This window comes from Condylura cristata, unplaced genomic scaffold (genome assembly GCF_000260355.1).
Source record: "Condylura cristata isolate star-nosed mole 26May11 unplaced genomic scaffold, ConCri1.0 scaffold00009, whole genome shotgun sequence".
Taxonomy (NCBI): domain Eukaryota; kingdom Metazoa; phylum Chordata; class Mammalia; order Eulipotyphla; family Talpidae; genus Condylura; species Condylura cristata.
The window spans coordinates 6,222,831-6,242,587 of NW_004567110.1; the positions used below are offsets into that span (position 1 = coordinate 6,222,831).

The 19,757-nt window shown below is 38.3% G+C and overlaps 1 protein-coding gene across 1 annotated transcript in view; it reads right to left on the bottom strand.

The window, feature by feature from the left end:
- The window catches only part of EFR3A (EFR3 homolog A (S. cerevisiae)), a 46,348-nt gene that overhangs the window by 25,520 nt on the left and 1,071 nt on the right, over window positions 1-19,757 (bottom strand). The window contains exons 2-10 of the mRNA XM_004679587.2: window positions 18,687-18,814; window positions 17,412-17,562; window positions 15,020-15,141; window positions 11,601-11,750; window positions 10,095-10,232; window positions 7,408-7,486; window positions 5,072-5,207; window positions 3,022-3,189; window positions 325-439 (exon numbers count right to left, since the gene is read on the bottom strand). Of these exons, the coding sequence (XP_004679644.1) occupies window positions 325-439; window positions 3,022-3,189; window positions 5,072-5,207; window positions 7,408-7,486; window positions 10,095-10,232; window positions 11,601-11,750; window positions 15,020-15,141; window positions 17,412-17,562; window positions 18,687-18,793 (1,166 nt within the window). The 5' untranslated portion in view covers window positions 18,794-18,814. The remainder of the gene's footprint in view (window positions 1-324; window positions 440-3,021; window positions 3,190-5,071; window positions 5,208-7,407; window positions 7,487-10,094; window positions 10,233-11,600; window positions 11,751-15,019; window positions 15,142-17,411; window positions 17,563-18,686; window positions 18,815-19,757) is intronic.

Here is a 19,757-nt window from a genome sequence, read left to right on the forward strand (position 1 = left end):
TTCACGTGACTTAAATATTAAGAAATAAAAAAATATATTTAAAATTCACTGGTGCTCAGAGAAACAGGCCTATTTGAAAATTAAATCATGAGAGAATACAAATGAATAGTGCAAACTAAAGACACTGTGACTGAAGACATTTGGTGCAAATGCAAGAAACATGCACTGCACCTAATGAACACGTAACAATAAGAAAGAATAGACAGTTGAAGAAATAATTAAAAAAAGGACTAAAAAAATTTTTAGATTGCTTTCAGCTGAAAGCTGATAAGCCAAGCTTAGGTTCAAATTCAGTCTGGGAAAGCAGGGGAAGGACACGCATACCCAAGCTGGCTGACATCCAGAGAGTGGGTGCTGGTTCCAAACACCGGGACTTTCCCCATAATGAACATCATGATTTCTGACCTCTGATAATCTGGCAGGTTACTTCCAAAAAACCCTATAAAAAAGTTAAGTTAAACTTATGGTAAGTCTTATAAACTTGAAACTACTTTTTCCAAATAATATAAGATTATAAAATATTTTGAACTGAAACTTTTAATATGTGGTAAAACAATATCTTCCAGCTTCATGTAACCCTAAAGATATGAGTTCATTTGTTCAAAATAATTTAATCATGTATGACAATGGCTAAACCTCTGATAAAATAAAGTCCTGTGCACATATTTAACAGTGAGAGACCACTGTTAATCTGAGTTAAGTGGCATTTTAGAAAAAGCAAAAACAAAGTATGGGAGCATTTCAGGTGAAAATGCTTGTTCGCATACTGTAGGTCTAGACTCCTGCTCTGTGAGGAAACAAAATGGTCAGTAATGAGGCTACACGTCATCTGGTGAACAGGGCCACAGCTTGAGCACACGGTGTCCTAGGACGCTGACATGTTTGAAAATGCCACTACAATGAGCCACGTTTATAGTGTAGCACTGTAGGTTAATTCAAGATATATAATTCTACTTATGTTAAAAAAAAAACAATAAATTTTCTTGTTTTCTTTCCCTCATGTATACTTAAGATTTTCTGTGTATTTTTATTCTGTAGCTTTCGACAGTTTTCTTTCTTATCCTAGGAGACTTCACAGCACTTAGTTATCAATTTTTCAGACTTCAAACTTCACTATTTCTTTGAGAGATCAGAACATATGAGATGATGGTAGTTTTGTTCAATTATTAAAATGTAACAATCGTTAAAGAAATCTTCTACAATTACATATTTCTTTTATAAACTTTTCAATGTAATCCGTCAGCTTCCAGTATCAGAATAAATAATTCATACAAATTCAAACTGCTCACTCTTGGGACCCTCGGAAACAGGGATGAGAGGTTCAAACGTCGCATTAGAAATCACACAGCTGAGCCTGATTTCCACAATCACGCTACTAGCACTCTCTACTACCACCCTTCTGTAATGTTAGTCCTTGTAACTTTCCAAAAACCCAATCAGGTACGCTCTTCTTCAGTGACCAAAATGGACATGTTATGACCCAAACAAACTACCACAATCTCTGGGGATGGGCTGAAAGTGCCTCACTCTCTACACCTGTCGTTTATTGTTGAATGTCAGGGAGCCTTGTCCTTTCAAAGAAGGCAGAATTAGGCCAACAACCTCATCATTTGAAGTACAAAAGCTACAACGTCCCTCTTCCACTGCCCACCAAAGGGAATATCCAGGCCATCTGAAAACTTCTAAAGAAAATAATAAGAAAATCAGAAGTGTTTTTGAGATAAAAATCTTACTGTGGCACCCTGCATTTCTTTTCTCTCATTTTAATTTTCACGTTATTTTGAATACTGTTACATCACAGAAATACAAATCACATTTTATAATAAAACACTTGAGAAACACATTAATATTCTAGAGTGAAACAGTAACAATGAATTAAAGTCACTAAAGCAATTTAATTTGGTGAAAACATGAGTTGATTTGATACACCATCTTAATGCATTACAGAAATTCCTTAAGTACCTTACATAAAATGTAGGCTTCACAATAAAAGACAGGCTTACCATACACTGATACTAACTTTTTAGTCTATAAACAGACTATCTCAACTTTCACGAGATTCCACGGAAATATGGTCTTTTCAGTCATCCCAAACACACCCAGTCGGAGCCAGTGTTCTGAACACCTGCCTGGGCCTCTGTGCTGTGCAGGACACCCCCATATTCCAAAGCAAATGTCGAATGTGGATGCAGCGCACTTGCATTTACAGCCATAAAACTTTGGCAACAAGGACCAGAGAAAGCTTTGCACTAGGCATTCCAAAGCACTGTTGCAAAACAAGTGCCCTCCGATGGGAGAATGACCCAGATAAAAGACACCATTACTTATGACTCTCTTTAGCAGAAACTGTCAGTCACCATTAGAAATTAGACATTAAAGCCCAAGAATACAACTGAACTTTAAAACTATCACAGGAATCATGTAGTTACATTAAAACATTATCTGTCTACTCTAAAGGTATTAAGTGAGGAGAATTATAGTAGGAACAAAGTTTGCTTGCCTTACTTTTATTTACATATAGTGATCATTTCATTTCCCAAAAAATTTTCATGCTTTGTGTTCTAACCACTGTGCTGGAGGAAAAAAAAAGAGATGGCTCCAAGGACTAGATCATGCTTGGTTTTACTGACACTGAGAACTGTTTTCTGGTCATGTAAGAAAATACCTTTATTCTTTAAGAAGCATGCACTGTGGGAAAGGACCCTGGTGTATGTGCACTTACTATCCAGTAGTCCCAGCAAACCATGCACACCTGCCCTCCATCTACACATGCACACACACTTGTCCAGCTACAGGCATGCACACGGGTCCCACACGCTCTCAGAGACGGAGGGAAAGGAGGCGTACAGGCACATGACGAAGTATTAACAGAGCCCAGTGTTCTACGTTCACTTGGCAAATATGCTTTTGAAGAGTCTCTGCTACCATTCTCCCCTGACTGTACTCTCAGAACCCAGTATCTTCTGTGAGCACTTTATGACCAGTGTCCTACACAAGTTTTGAAGCATCTGCTGCACTCACCTATTGTTTGGATGATAGCGTTCTGCACTATCTTCTCATCGTTGTCTTTGGAACCTGTGTTCAAGTTGGCACTGCTTCCAGAGCCCCCCTGCAAATCATTGGCTTCAAATTCCACACTGAGTCGCAGGTGCTTCAGCAGCGTGTTAAAAACTTCCAGCACTGTGGGTCCTGCAAGTCACCACCGATGTGAGCAGACATACCTTTCCGGTGCTATGTAACCAACATCAATTTTCCTATTTCTCCACATTTGGGGAAACTTTCTAAATATTTGGAAATACCTAACAATGCATTACTTAACCAGCTCATTTAAAAAAGTACTTAAGTAAGAAAGTCCCCTAGTTTTCCAGCACACACATTCGTGAGCAGCTCAAAATCACCATCTCAATGTCTGGCACAAAACACAGTATTTGTAGCTGCATTAAAGATTTCCAAAAACGGCCCTCCCTGGTGGCGCAGCGGGTTAAAGCACTGCACTGAGAATCTAAGGCCACTTCTGCATGAGTTCGATTCCCGCCTGCCCCGGAGGAGACCACATGGCGTGGCAGACCTCTCCTGACCCGCCCACTGCTCCCCTCAGCAGTGTGTACTTCGTCGATCTGCCTGTTCTGCTCCCCACTCTGTCTCTGGTGAAGCCTCTCACTGCCCCCGCACCTCTGGCCTGTACCCCAGTTCTGTATGTATAAATAAAATAAATCTTAAAAAAAAAAAAAAAGATTTCCAAAAACTTCCCACATCTAGTCTTTCTACTTAAAATAACATGCACTGGAACAGGCTTTAATTTGACTGGTGATGGAATCTGTGGATTCCAATAAGCAATCATATAGTTTATTATAGCACAGGAATTCTATTTTCCCCCTTTTGTGAATTTGTTTCCCTAATGTTCAGAGAGACCAACTGATTTGCAAGATTCAGTAAACTAAACTGCTCTCTGCTTGCTGTTATTGTCACCCACCACACCCACTCCGCACCGCCCACTCCATTTATAGCCTAGTCTGGGTGGCCACATTCAAACGCTCCTCTGAATGTGCAGAGCCTCACATAGTTCCTGACACATAACAGACATTACCGTGGTATCTTCGTGTATCATGTGTTTACTTCATAATTCAAATTTTTAAAAATTGCAATTACATAACCTGCTTCCATTTCTTTGAGGTAGGTTCACATTATTGAACAATGAATGACTATCAGACTAGTAGCTACTATTATTTTTTGATTTCGAAGCAAAAAACCACAGCCAGTTTCTCCTAGTAACTTGGGTGATTCGATTGCACGTTCATTCTTCTAGTCACAAGCAGGTAACCTGCCCTTATCCTTTTCCCCCCTTCAGTCAGCCAGTTCTCAAATGCTGTGACTTTATATTCTCATTCCTCCTGCTGCCATCCAAGGTCAAGTTCTTCCCCTCAAGCCTAACAGTGCCAACACCTGTTATTCCTAATGGGCCCCACGTTTTGCTGCCAGGTGGATTCTCACACAGCGCATCTCCAGTAAAGATCTCCAGCAGCAAACCTTTCCAGGGTGGCACTGAACTACAGAACTACATCCATGACCTAACTGGCAGCAACTTTAACCTAAGCCGCTTGTCTGACGTCCGCTACACTGCGCCACATGTTCCAGCCAAAGGCCTGGTGTGTTTTGCTCTTGATAATTCATCTGCCCTTCTTTTCTGAACTGTTTTGTGTAAAATATGTAATCAAATGCTGATTTGTATGACAGTATTAGGTGGAGTTTTTAGCTGCCCCCAAAATAAGTTTTTTGTATCTATATCCTCACAGATGTTTACATACAATTGGTGTTCAGAAATCTCTACCAGGAAAAAGGGCAAAGCAAAAGAAAAAAAGAGAGAGAGAGAGAGAGAAATTGATTTAGAGAGAAATGTTTAACTGTGTACTAAAGAAGTGTAAGAATAATCACAGAAATCTAAAATTTCAAGAGAAATTACAACACATTTTAAAATATTCCAAATATTTTCAAATTCTGTTCCATACACTGTTATAACCAAGTAAAAACAGTCTGAAGCAGATTACTGATTTATGTGGGGAAGGGCACTCACCTATGGAGCCTTTAGCAGCAATGGCAACAGCCTCTAACAGAACCTGAATAATACCTGCTCGGACCCGTGGAGAGTCTTTTTTACGAGCATCAAGGTGTCCTAGGATCTCCTGGATCACGTGATGAGAATACTGGGCCTAAAGAACATAAAAAAGTACGAAGATGTGTGAACAGTTTTATGCATCCTGGAACAATTCATCAGAATGGAAATTCACATGACGAATGCCAATTACAGGGGTCTGGTACTGATGTTTGGTATAAAAGTAGTCACTAAAATCATTCTTTTTAAAAATAAACAGGAGTACTATAAAATATTGGATAACCTGAGTGAAAAAAAGGTTAAAAAATACTACAATCAAAAATATTCAATTTAGTTTTTACAAAGTATTTAAGGGCAGAATTATACGTAAATATTAACTCTGACCATCTCTGAAGGGTATTTATGCAAAAAAAAATGTACTCTCTTTATACTTCTCAACAACTATACAACAAACTCTTATAATTTGATAACAGGACAAAATATTGCTCAAAAATAAATGGATTATAACATTTACAGCACTTTTTCTTTACCCAAACTAGATTAATACTATTTCTTATTATGGATCCCTAACAACACTAAACAGACAACTCTCATCTAATCAACAGGCATTAGCAAAATGAAAATCTGATCAATGTATGCCTGAAGAAATTTAAATCAAGAAGACATCAAAATACCATAATTTACTCAGGCAATTTTATCACATGTAAGTGCTTTCATTAATCACAGTGAATCATATTAAAAACTAAATCTAAAAAAGTATAGATAAATGTTTAACTTCAGTGCTTATTCATTTTTGGGGGGGGCTACAAAGCTGTTTTTATCAAACCCATCCCCCGACCGAGGTCATGAAAGGTCGCTGTGCTGCATCAAACTGCTAAAAAAGCCAACAAAAACTAACCCCTGGCCCTGACTCTGCTGGCTGGCTTGCCTGTGGACGGCCACCTCAACCCTATTTCCAGGCTGGGTAGACCTTTCTCTTTCTTGGTGAGGTTACCTGAACTCCCATTTCTGACCTGTAAATTGTGGACAACAACAAATGTATTTCATAAAGTAAGGAGACTAAATAAGAGAAAATATTAGATTATTAACACAGCCATGGACAAAGCTGGCACTTGTTAAACAGCAGCCCTGTGTGCAGGAGGGGTAGACAGTCTCATATCTACACACACAAACACGCACTATAAATACGCACTATGAGGAGGCTGTTTTTCAATACTAAATTTTCTTTTTATTTTTTTTAAAGATTTACTTATTTATGCATACAGAACTGGAGTACAGTCCAGGGTGCAGGGGCAATGAGAGGATTCACCAGAGACAGAGATAGAGACAGAGTGGGGAGCAGGACAGGCAGACTGACAAAGTCCACTGCTGAGGGGAGCAGCAGGTAAGGCAGGAGAGGTCTGCTGGGCCATGCGATCACCTCTGGGGCAGGGATCAAACTCACACTGAAGCAGCTATGGCTGGCTTGCAGTGCTGCATCCTAACCCCTGGCAGCACCACCAGGGAGGGCCCACAATACTAAGTTTTCTCTTCAAAGTTAAGGAAATTGGAGGTCAGAGAGGTTAAATAATTTGCCCCCACTCATACTAACAGTAAGCTGCACATCTAGAATACAAGTCAAGTCCTGACTTACACTAAAAGCTGTGCTGTTTCCTTCTTTCCTACCTTAATGCCTTCATATTATTGAAGTTTTAGGGCATTAAAAAAGGTTTTCAATAAAACTAAAATCGCACAAGTTAAGAACTAACTAGGCGGTGATGGGAAACCCATGGAGATTACAATTGAAATGAAAAAAAAAAAGTACAAAATGATGTAAAAATAAACTATTATATATATATGTGTATATATATATAAAGAACTAACTAGATCTGATCAGACTGTGAGTAAAGCCAAGGTGGACAGTAGAAAAGAGTCTCTTCTCATGAATCCTATGAAGATTAGAGGAGTTAGTATATGCACTACTATACAGTAAATGTTCAATCACTTACTATTACTAGCTATGCCCTGCATATAACTGTATCAATTCCAATACCTCCAATACCAATTTATCAGTGAACTACAAATACATAGCACGTGCACTCGATAAATGCATAATAAAGGGCACCACCATAAAATCACTTAGTGCTCTGGGTAGATATACCTTCATCTTGGCAAATAAAAACATAAGTGGCAAATAAAATTAAATGAGACAAAAGACTACATTTAAGGACAAGTCCTATGCCCTATAATGGTCACTGTTCCCTGATATCTGTGCCTACAGAGCCGGCATTACTTGTAAATGGTGAACCAAATCTTACCTGAATGGAATACATTATAATTTTAAAGCAGTGAACTGCAAATTCATTGGGATCCCATAGTTTGTGATGATCTAAATGCCTGCAATTAACAATAAGAAAGCTAAATTGAGAATTCCTTATTTTATTATGCTTTTTTCCTCAGAGTCAACAACAGTATGTAAAGTTTAACAGTCAAGAGAGTATTATCTTAAAGAAAGTCAATATTACCATTTCTAGAAATACAATACATATTACCCCAGTTGCCAATCATTTCATAAAACAATAAAAAAGTCTAAGAAACATGTAAGACTTATACATATTTAGAAGAATTGGTCAGAAAAAGGAACCCCCCTTAATTCCACACAGAAGCACAAATCTGGAGAGGTAAGTACATGCTTAAATCAGCAGCTGTACTGGGGCACAGCTTCAGATCCAGGGCAGACCAACGCCAGTGGTATAAAGGCTTCATACCCAGGAGGCTGGGACTAAGCTCGCTTGTCTTAACCTCAGCTCTGAGGAGAACTACAAAAATGAGACACCCAGCACTCAGATGTGACAGAATTCACAGTATTTGTGTGGCTCAGAAAACCTAAGACAAAAATGTCCTCAAAGTGGTATCTGGATCACACCTCACCCATGGCTCTAACAGAAGCAAAATCAAATCGTTGTGGAGGACACACATCAAATTCAGTATACACTACAAATTCATCAAACTTCCACAAATAAACTTACAGTATATAGGAGCTCAAAGTTATATTGTTCTTAACAAAGTTAAAATTCACAAAACACATAAAGTAAAAAGTCAACATGAACGAAAGGTAGCAGGATCTGAGCCTCAAGAACTAGAGATATTATTAGAATTAACAGATTCAAAAAAATTAAATGATTCTATATTTATATTTAAAGAGAAAAGGATGCTAAAATTGGACAGCTGATGACCAAGTAAATGTGAAAACTAACCAAATACAATTTCCACATTTAAAACACAGCGCTGAGTCTAGAAACAATATCAATTTAAACAATTTGACAGAGAAAATTAATAACCGAATCTTAATAAATTTCCTAGAATGTAGCACAGAGAAGTAAAGGAATAAAAAGGGTAAGAAAATGTAAGAGAGAAGAAGCAGAAAAGGAGAACACCTAGTAAATAATTTTTAATCAGTTTTAAAAGGAGATTAAAGATAGGATGAAAGTGAAAACAACTAAAAAAAAGAAAAATTCTAAATCTCAGGCTTAGGAATCTAATAAAGATAGGGAGAACAACAGTTCACCTCAAAAAATATATACATAACTAGATTTACACACCACCAGAGAAAGGACAGACTGCTGGCCAGCAAAGGGCTTAGTATCACATGCCCTGCAAAACTGCCAACAACGAGGCTCAAGCAGATACTCTAGAAAGAAGTTCTGGAAGGCTTTATTTCAGCAAGGGAGAAAAATGTTTACAGAAAAAAGGGCAGAAAGACACAAAGGAGCAGTGTGCAATGGAAGTTGAGACGCATAAGGTAACATCAGCAGACGCTGACTGGGTAAGAATAATGACATCCAGTTTGGGAAGATGAGAAGCAAACAAATTCTGGTCAAAACAGACTGAGACAAGAATTTCACCTTGTCTTTCTAAGGAAAAAGGAAGACAATGTTACACTTTTACATCTAAAACAAGTATTAAACTTGAAACTCGACCTAAAAAAATGCAAAATTTCCTAAGAATCACTCAAAAAAGCTTTCAGACAAAGCATACAAAGAAATGCTTGTGGTGCTAAAAAAAACTGACAGCAAAGTAAAATAAGTAATTCTTAAACCAATCAAAGTTTTACATTTTAAATAAAAACAAAACTTCAGCAAACACGCTCAGTGGGAAAATGTTCAAAGCAGTCTGTTCAAAATAGGAGAAGAAATGGCCCATTATCACCATTTTATTCCATAGTGTACCTGAAGTCCTAATTACACAGTAAGAACTGGAAGGTATAAGGATGGGACAGGAAGAAGTAAAACCGTCATTACTCATGGATGGCTGTGTAAGCAGAGAACTCAAAAGAAAAACAAAAATCTTAAAAGAACCTTAAAAATTATTCCGAGAGTCTCTGAGTTCACACCAAAACCAGAGATGAGGTCCATACCAAAAAAGTCAACCATTTCCCACAGGTTAACACTTTTTTTACAGAGACAGTATTTTCTACAGCATTATAAAAATTAGTTTCCTTGAAACAAATTCTAGAAAATCTTAGTGCAAAACTAAGGCTACCAGGTTGGGGGGGTGGGCGCGGAGGAAGCCCAGTGGACTATGATGGAAGGTCATGGGTGCTTTGGCAGTGGGAGTGTCATTCTAACATTGGTACAAGTGTCAATCAACATACCTAAAACAAACTGTTGTTTGTCAATATGACCTAATAAAATAATTTTAAATAATTAGTAAGAAAAAAGTTACTTAGGGAAATAGAAAAATCTGTTTCCCTGCCTATAGGCATCTCCAGGAGTGAGCAGAAATTAAAGTTAAATGACGCACATGATCCTACTTCATGGTAAAGGGGAAAGCTGGTTAAGTGGCTGAACCAGAAGCCATGTCTGATGCAACCTGGACTCTTCCACAATGAGGCGCTGCTTCCAGAGCCAGCTCATGCGCGTTAAACATGACCTGGCCTCTGAAAGTGAGTCAGCACAGAGTTAGCACGGCGGCCACATACGAGCAGAAAACACAAAGTTCTTACGCAAAAACTGGCCTAACAGCATTATTCATATTCCCGAAGGTGGCCCGGGCCAGCAGCTCTCTGAAGCAGTTTTCAGCCAGCACTGCAGGGTTTTCTTCCTTCTCAGCTGCTGAGGGAGAGGAAGGAGGGCCGATGCGGCTGAAGACGAGGGAAACAGAAACAGTGAACCGAAGCGCCACCACTAGCTCTAACAACAGAACAGCCTTCTGGTAAAATGTTAAAGTCTTTTCTCTCTATTTGACAAAGATTCCAAGACTTAACTCTGACTCCATGAATTCAACACCACAAAGCTAATCTCTTTACCTCCCAAAAGGGAGAAGTTCAGTGTGTAGCCTGTTTCTCACTAGAGCACATCTGCACAAGGGGAAATCCTAGGCCCTTGCAATTTTGTACATTTCCTGTAACTTCTAGGAACACAGTGCTTAAGATCTTTAGGTATCTTTCTTTTAACTACAAACCCGCCAAAGTAAAATGAAGTAAAAACATATGGCAACCTATAAATAAAATTGTAAAAGCTAATTAGAACATATATATTATCTTCAGGGCCTCCCTGGTGGCACAACGCCTTAAGTCAGCACTCGGAAGCTGCCCATAGCCTCTGCTGCAGGAGCTCCATACCCAGCGGGGGAGCTGACCCACTCGGGGTAGCAGACCTCTCCTGACTCCCCACTGCTCCCCTCTGCAGTGGGTCTGCCTGTTCTGCCCCCAACTCTGTCTCTGGTGAATCTTCTCAAACCCACCTCCAGCCATACCTCTGGCCTACACCCTGGTTCTCCTATACAAAAATAAATTTTAAAAATCTTTAAAAAAAATTAAAGTTGAAATCTTAGATTTAGAGAGATATCTTTGAAATGTGATTCAAATTTTCCTCTTCAAACTACAAGTATGGGGAAGATCAGGCTAATAAGCCAAGTTCTGAAATATAATTGCACAGAATCTCTGCATACAGCAACAATGTGGACAGAAAGCTTGCTGCAGGGATCTGAAAAGCAGGAAAAAATTACAGAATTGGAGGTGTAACTGGTATTGGGAGGGGAGGAAACTGGCATGTACCCCAAAACAGCAATCCATGCCAACACACAAAATATCGTAGAACAATGACTAAAAAATAGTATAACTTTTTGCTGATAAAACAAAAAAATGTATAGTGAATAGCAATTACTATTACTTGATGAAAAAGCATACTGGATTTCTAAACAATAACAACAGTTGAGCTAAGATTTCTATTTCTCACACTTCAATTAATTTAAATAGCAATCTCAATGCTCAATAATAAGCAAGTAAGATGCAAATTTATTCCAAAAGAAATAAAAACTGAAGTGTATGCAGTAAGAGCCTAATGTGATCACTAAAGAGGAGCCATTAATCCAGAGAAGACCTGTAATTAAGCCCCATTCAGTTTAGGAGACTGCTATTTGCATACTAAAGACAAAACCTTCTTATCCTTATAAGCCCCGCCCCCATACACAGAGCAATACAGCCTCTACCCTGACATGTTCTCAATACCTGTCGACCTCTTCTATCTTTTGCATGTTAAACAGCAGAGATGGAACAATTTTGTCCATATGTTGAGGTTCCCAGATGGTAGCGCGGAGCTCATCGTTAACTGTCTTGCGAACGACACCTTGAATGCCCCTGATCCCAGCAATTCGGATTCTATAAAAAAGAAGAAAACTTGAGACACAAACATTACTTAAACGAGTATGCTTGCTTAGCTGAGAGCGTGGATGCCAAGTAAATACTGTGTTCTCAAGGAAATAAAATGAAAATAACACAAGTCTAAGGACAAAGTTAGGACAGGTTCAAAAAAGAAAAAAAAATTGCTTTGAATATCATCTTCTTACAATCAGTGTTAAAGTTTAAAAGGATTATGAAATAGAAATATCTAGTCTATGTCTATACCTCAATAAAAATAATGTAATCAAAAGCACTTGGTTTTCCTAAGAGGATGATAATTCAAACTAATATGGATTAGCCTCTTACTTCTCTCACAGAAGTCTCAAAACTGAGTGAAAATGGGGTTTTACTGTTCCCAAACACCATGAAGCCTTCAGCAGACTTCTCCATCATTGTTTCTCCCCTGTCCACCTAGACAGAAGACTAAGCAGATTCCCCTAAAGATAGGAAGATGAGAACTATCAAAACAGAGTATAGATACCCCTGCCACAGAAACGCATCATCTATGTGCACCGACACTCATTATCACCTACACATGACTTTGAATTTATCAAAATAGTGAGCGAATACTTCAGCCTCCCACCTTCTACACTCACCCCACCCCCAACTTCCTCAAGCTTGTCCTAGTTCCGCTTTAAACACACACACACACAAATCACTATCCATTCAAGGGAGAAAAGTGATCAGAACAGAGCATGTATGAGCTGGGAAAGAAGAATCTCTCAATCCAAGCTGCCTCATAGCCCATTCGTCCAAATACCTTCCCTCTGTCCATATTTGATACTATTGACTTCATTTTTCCTATTACCTGAACATGGTCACTGCTAGAGGCTTACTCAACTTACCACTGTCTTCCAAAAGCCAGGTTTCAGGAGTGGAAGCGAGGGGGGGGGGGGAGGTACTGACAAACCCATGGGAGAACAGCATCTCAGGGCTGCAGGTGTGGGACACCGCAGGGATGTGGCAGTGAGCAGGTGAGAGGGCAACAGGAGACGAAGACAAACTACCTATTTCAAAGTCATATAAGTGCTTCTTTCCTTAACATAAACAGAACCTTGAGACGCCTGTGCAGTTATCCCAGCCGGGCTGGCCTACCAAAACGCCTGGTGTCTGCTTACGTACTGATGCTCGTCCCTGGATGCTGGCAGGGCTGTGCACTAGGGGCAGCGAACACAGAGACAGACAGTGACACATGGAGGTGGCTCCTGTCTCATGCTAAATGGAGAGCAGAGGGTGGTGTCCTCCAGTAGGGAGAGTGGGTAGTACCCACAGCTTCTACAGCTACTGCTGGCAACAAGCCCAGTCCTAGTCTTGGCATAATCAACATAATTTAGTCCCGAACCTGAGAAGAACTTTAGTTTTTCCATCAGTAAAACAGAGTAATTGTCATACAGCACAGGAAAATTATGAGGAACAAATGAGCTGATTCATGTACAGTGTTTAACCACCAAAGTGTTATGAAATTGGCACATATCAGGCACTTAATGTTAGCTCCGCCTGCTGAAGGATGCTCAGGAAATGAATGAGTACAGCTTACAATGCGATGCGTGATTTTACAAGTGGGAACCATTTCTGCATTTTTAGAAAATTTTAAGAAAATCTGAACAGTTATAGGTCCCATCTCACTGCTCATGCCCCCTGACAAGGCTTTGCTAAACACCATAATAAGTACCTAAGTTAGAACCTGAAGAAAACAAAAATGGTTTTTACTTAAGGTAAAGCAGCACAAAAAAAAAAACAAAACAAAAAACAAACAAAAAAAAACAAAAAAACACAAGCCTTGTATTTTAAAGAATTTAAATTTATTCTTTTTTTCCATAATTCAAATAAAATGTCATTTCTGAATTTCAAATGTCATATAATGACAGAGAGACCTCGAATGACGAAAAATTATTACAAGGTCTTTTATTTGCATATAGAAAATTTCAGTTTCTTAAAAACTGAAATGAAAACTGTTATGTGAACATATGTTCAAAGGACAACATCATTCACTAGGAGGCGCTAAAGACCTAAAAATAAGATACCTTATGTTTTTAAAAAAAAGAAATTATTTCTTACATAAATTGTAAACACTATAAACTGACATTGTTTATATGTGAAAACCACCTTAACTAAAACTTGAGTGGTATCTGCATAGTTATTAATCCTTAAATACTAAACAAGAAATGCTATTCTGGATTTTCTGTATTTTAAAAGAAAACAAAATTGCTACAATATTAAAAAAAACTGACATATTCTTTTAGCTAACATCCATATACTTTTGTCCATTAGCTAAACAATGTCAGCCTCTGAGAACAGGAAACAGTTTTATAAAACATTTTTTAAATATTGATGAGAGAGAGAAAGAAAATATTTTAGTTGTGAATGGGAGAAACAGTTATACTGAATTCAGGTTAGTCTCTTTCTTTTTAGGGGTGTGACAGTAATGCTCAACCTACTCTCTATTTGCCAGGGTCATTTTGACTTTAATTGTTATCTTTAAAATTTCCTATTTCTAGATCAATAACAATCAATAGACGCTTGCAGACAAGTATCTGCTTCCAGATTACTAGGATGTATTCAAAAGAAATTCTATAAATATTCAAATGAGTTGTCATGACAACCTGAAAATGACAGTGATTCAGCAATAGCCGTTCACTCAGTTTACATACACATTTACTCGAAAAGCACTTCCTGAGCTCCTACTAGCGCACAGCATGTCCAAGAGCCAGCAGCAAAGCCACCTCCCAACTAGCCCTGAAGCTCCCGGAGCAGTGAGACACAGAGACAGGGTATGAGGAGCAAGTGAAACCCCACCTGGGGACAGGGTTTGCTGCCTAATAAGGAAAAGATGGCTCAAAGAGGTGTCGCCTGATAAAGTGGTATTTGAGCAAAAACCCCACCAAAGCGAGGTAACCAGCCATGTAGGTATGCGGGGAGTAATTCAAAGCAGAGGAGTGGTTTCCCTGAGAAGGGCGCCTGGTGTGTGCAAAAAGAGGAGGAAGAAACGACACGAGGACAGGACCTGTAGCTGAGATCGGAGCAGCACCACCGAGCTCCCAGGCTCCAATGGAAACTATGAACCGAGTACACTGAAAAACCACTCTCAGCTGGCAGCTTAGGTAAGTTGTTCTAACTCCCAAGAGCAGTACAGTAATGGTTCAAGAAGGAGGCACGTGCTCCCCCATTTCCTCTGCTGGTCTTTATGCCACAATATTCACGAGGGGAGGACCCCACGGCTGGGAACCACAAAGCAAGACTACACGTACTCTGTTCGTATTTCAGGGTCACTGTGGCAGGAATGACACATGGCACTGAAGCGGGATACGAAAAAGTCGTAACGTCTGTGATATGATGGTGTGTCTTCTTCAATATTTGCAAATTTAACAAACTGAAAAACAAAAATAACAATATAAATGTGTTAGCACCTTTTTTGAAAATGTGGAATAAGCATATTTATACTTTCACTCATTGTTTGTTATATTTACTAGAAATATCCACATAAGAAGCAAATGAATAGATCATTAATACCACATGGAAACAAAAGTAATGGACTTCAGAAACCAAAGGTCAAGCCCGGTAGTATTAAATATAACGTTCTAATCCAGTTTCTTTCTAGTTGGCAACCCCGCTCTCTAGGAGGAGAGGTCTTACTCTAAAGCTCTCGAACATCATCGCATCAGTGAGGCCTCAGAAAGACTCACCCCTCCAGGGAGTGTTATTCTGTGGCCAGGACATCTTCCTTAGCATGTCCTGCATCACATACAAATGAGCATTTATAACAATAACATGGGAGAAAAAAGAGGAAACATGAATTGAAGGAAACATGACAAGCTCAATAGAAAAGAAAAATAATGAGATGACATTTATTTTACCTCCTTTTAATGACTAAAAAAGGAGAGAAAGGAGAGCCAGAGGTTCAAGAGATGAACACTAGGAAAATGGACACTTGAACACTTCTCATGCATTCAGAGATGCATGAGCTTTGTGTACTAACCTAGCCCAAGCTTCAAAAAGCTACATTCCTAAAGCTGGTGCCAAGGAATCATCATCTGTACTTTCTTCTATGTAGTTTATAGTTTCAGGTCTTACACTTAAGTCTTTAATCTATTTTCTTAATTTAACAATCAATAGTTTCACCAAACTATTTTTAAAATAGTTCAAAAATTTTAAAAAGGGTAAAAATAAAAAGGAGTTAGCATAATTTTTCCAACAGAAGAACGTGAACCACCCAGGCACTGGCATACTCCTCACTCAGAGGCAAATGCCATCAAGTTCAAATAAAATGTACACCTATTTTTAACAAATGTAAAGGTTATAAATGAGTACTGATCATGTTTGAAAATATTTTTCAACATTTACTTTTCAATATTCGACAACATAGCACCACTACGAAATGAAACTCAAACATGCCTGGAACACTAGATAAATAATGTTGGTAAAGACACCATAGCATTCCTTTGTATGCAATTCATTTACATCAAGATGGGCAACTGGAAAATCAAGTCTTTTGCCCAAATGACTCACTAAATGAATTGTAATGGCACTTTCTTTCGGATGTAAGTAAAGAAATTTGTGAGGATATATACTAAAACAACCCCCTCTGACTGCTAAACCATTTCCCCTAAAGTTCCCTCATCTAATTACAAAAGAATTAGATGACAGAACTGTTACAATACAGGACTGTTGGAAAAGTCATTGCCTTTTTTTTCTGTTTTTCAAGCAAAAATATGTCCTGACTTGTCCGACAACCCAATGTGCTGTGGCCTGAATCTGAGCCTGTCATATCGCTTACCTAAATCTGGAAATATCCAATATTCTCTGTTTCACTGGCTAAAACCACATAAAAGGCTTTTAGTGAGGGTTTATTTATACACACTTGCTTCCTTTTTTTTTTTTACACTCTACCAGTAACAACTAACAATGCCATTCAATGCTCTAAGAGTTTATGTCACACGACAACCTTGTCAGATTAGTACCAACATACCCTCACTTCACAGATGAAAAACCTAGGCAAGGAGAAGTAATGTAACTTGCCCACGATACAGAACAAGAAAGTTGGGCAGGAAAAGTTCAAACTAGGCCAATAGGACTCTGGGATCCAGTGTCCAGCTACCACCCGCATTTCCTCTCACTAAACCATAAGATAATTATCCATAAAAACTAGCAAGTGATATGTGTGTGTGTGTGTATATGTGCATATATATCTCTAAATAAGTCAGCTGTTTCTAAGAAAAATATGAAAGGAACCACACAAATTGATTGAAAGTTTGGAAGTTTCCTCAGAGATTAAGTTGGCACTGTAGGCTGGAGGTTATGCAACATAAGTAAAGAGAGAAAGGCTATCTTTGCCTTTTACTTTCCTTTTTAAAAATGTGCTTAAACTATTCTTTGAGATAGACATGAGTGCGGTAAGTGAAATAGTTAAGAAGTGTTAAGAAGACATGGGGAAATCCCTTACTTTCATGGCCAATTGATCTATGTTGATCACTACAATTGGTTACCATTCCAGATTTTACAGGGAGCAATCTAATCATAATCACATAAAACTGTTTTGCTGCCCAAATACGTGACAGAGCACTTTAGCAGGGGTAGATATTCAAGGAGATACTAATTCCAGATATACTAACTGAACTCTCAATAGAGAATAATTTTACTCACAGAATTTGTTCCAAGAACTTGAAGCTTTGGTTCCCCTGATTCCAGCAGCTTGGCTACCATATGAAGAAAACTTTCTACAAATGGCTTGATACTCTGAGAATGGCAGGCCATAAGAAGTTGGTCCAGGGCCTCCATAGCAATTAAAACATACCTAAGCATAAGAAAAATAATGTCAAGCATGTCTAGCTTCCTACTTCTCCTAAGTGCTCTCTATTGGAATAATTAAAATAAATTTATTTAAATACACAGGACACAGGGAAGACCAAAGAGCAATTTCTGAGTGGTATCATTATTCAATTCTCACATAGCACTAAAGATCTCAGATCATAAAAATATCCTCATGTTGAAGTATATAAACATTGTACTACTGTTTTCTCCCACTAACAAAGCTCTTTCAAAATTTCTTTAACTTTACACCTTTAAATCTACTTTTCTTTGTAAGCATGGTCATTTTCTAGTTTCCAGACTTTTAAACATAATGACCCAAAATATTTACTGTAAGCAGTATGAAAAAATTTCCAATAGAATCTTTTTATATTTCTAAATGTGTCTAGAAAACAGGACTGACAGCAGAAAATATTACAACAGAAATGCTTTTAAATGTTAATATTTATATTAAAAATTAAAATTCAGGCAGGCTTTCTATATCTTTGTTTCAACAATCAACTATAAAACTACACCAGGTCTCATTAAAATGTAAGTGGTAACAGTGTGGAAGTAGTGAGAGAAACTTGGAATACTTTACGCCACTAGATCACAGGACGATATGGGAACATATAATCCAAGTCGCAAAGTCATTACTCTTCAAGCACAGAGAACCAATAACTACCATGGAGCTTCATTTGTAGGTGGGTGACAGCGAACACAGTTTCACTCAGCCTGCCTACATCTCTGGCACCTTAATGTTTACGCTTAACCTCTCTTACTACTCCTCTGGTAGGTCAAACTGAAGCTATGTTAAAAATCAGCGCATAGTTATTGGAAATTGATTTTTTTAAGTATAGTATTGTGCTGACAGACTGAGCTAATTTCTACTATTTCCATTTGAGAAGTCTCAAAAACTAATGGACGCTTGAAGGGAATTCGGCTGCGTCTATTTGTAAAACCCGGTCACCAGGAAAAGGATAAAGCCATAGCATCTCTGTGGTATTACACATGTCCTCCAGGTACTACATCCCTGCCTGACAAGAGAGCAAAATAATATCACTCTGGGAGGGCTTAGCCTAGGGAGAAATCCGCAAAAATGCTGTATTAGCAGCAATTCAGTTTCCTTACCCAGATCGATGTCTGACAACATCCCTGCTCAACCTCTCAGCCAGGTAAGCACCAATACGGTCCAGTTTCTCAGGAGCAGATACTGCGTAAAATGTTAATTTCTCCATATCAGCTTTAACAAGGCCATCCTAAAAATAAGAATGATGAGTGGACGATAGCATAGCTATAATTTCATGTTTACTTTTTGTATTTCTAAGTGTTGCTTTCTTCTGATTTTCCTTTTATACTAGAGTGATCTGTATTTCTAGAACCTGAAAATAGCCTCTTTAATCCAAGTAATCTCTGGAGTAAACAAAACTTTCAAAAACTTAAAGACAAAGCATTTAAAATCTTCAAAAGGGGCTCTCCCCTTTTGGCACAACGGGTTACAGCACAGCACTACAAAGATAGCCCAGCTGCTTCAGCATGAGTTTGATTGCTGGCCAAGGAAGTGACCCACATGGTGCAGTAGATTTTTCTTGTCTTGCTTGCTGCTCCCCTCAGCAGGGTACACTGTCAATCTGCCTGTTCTGCTCCCCGCTCTGTCTCTAGTGAATCCTCTCACTGCCCCTGCACTTCTCACCTGTACCCCAGTTCTGTATGCACAAAAAATCTTTTTAAAAAATAAATAAGTAAAACTTTACAAAACTTTTTAAAAAATAAATAAGTAAAGCCTTCATTTCTAGAGAAATAACTCAAGTGAAGTATGTAGGAAGTGGGATGTAATTTGATGAAGTAGATTTCAAACAAAATTTGTTCATTTAAAAATTTTAAATGTGCTATTCATAAGACTATTCATATACATATTTGATTAATAAGACTAATAATGTTGTATTTTTAAGACTCCTTTACATATACAACAGTGAAAAGGTTTTTAAATAACTTAGAAATTGCTGCTACTATGTTTTGTTATAACTAATGAATAAAGTACTAAGAACTGTAATGATCTAAGTGTAGCCAATGCCTTTTAATTGATTGGTCGCCTCTACATTACATATTTAAATCAGATTTGATTAAAAAGATGTAGCATGTAGGCCCTCCCGGGTGGCGCAGCGGGTTAAAGCACAGCACTGAGAAGCTAAAGCCGCTTCC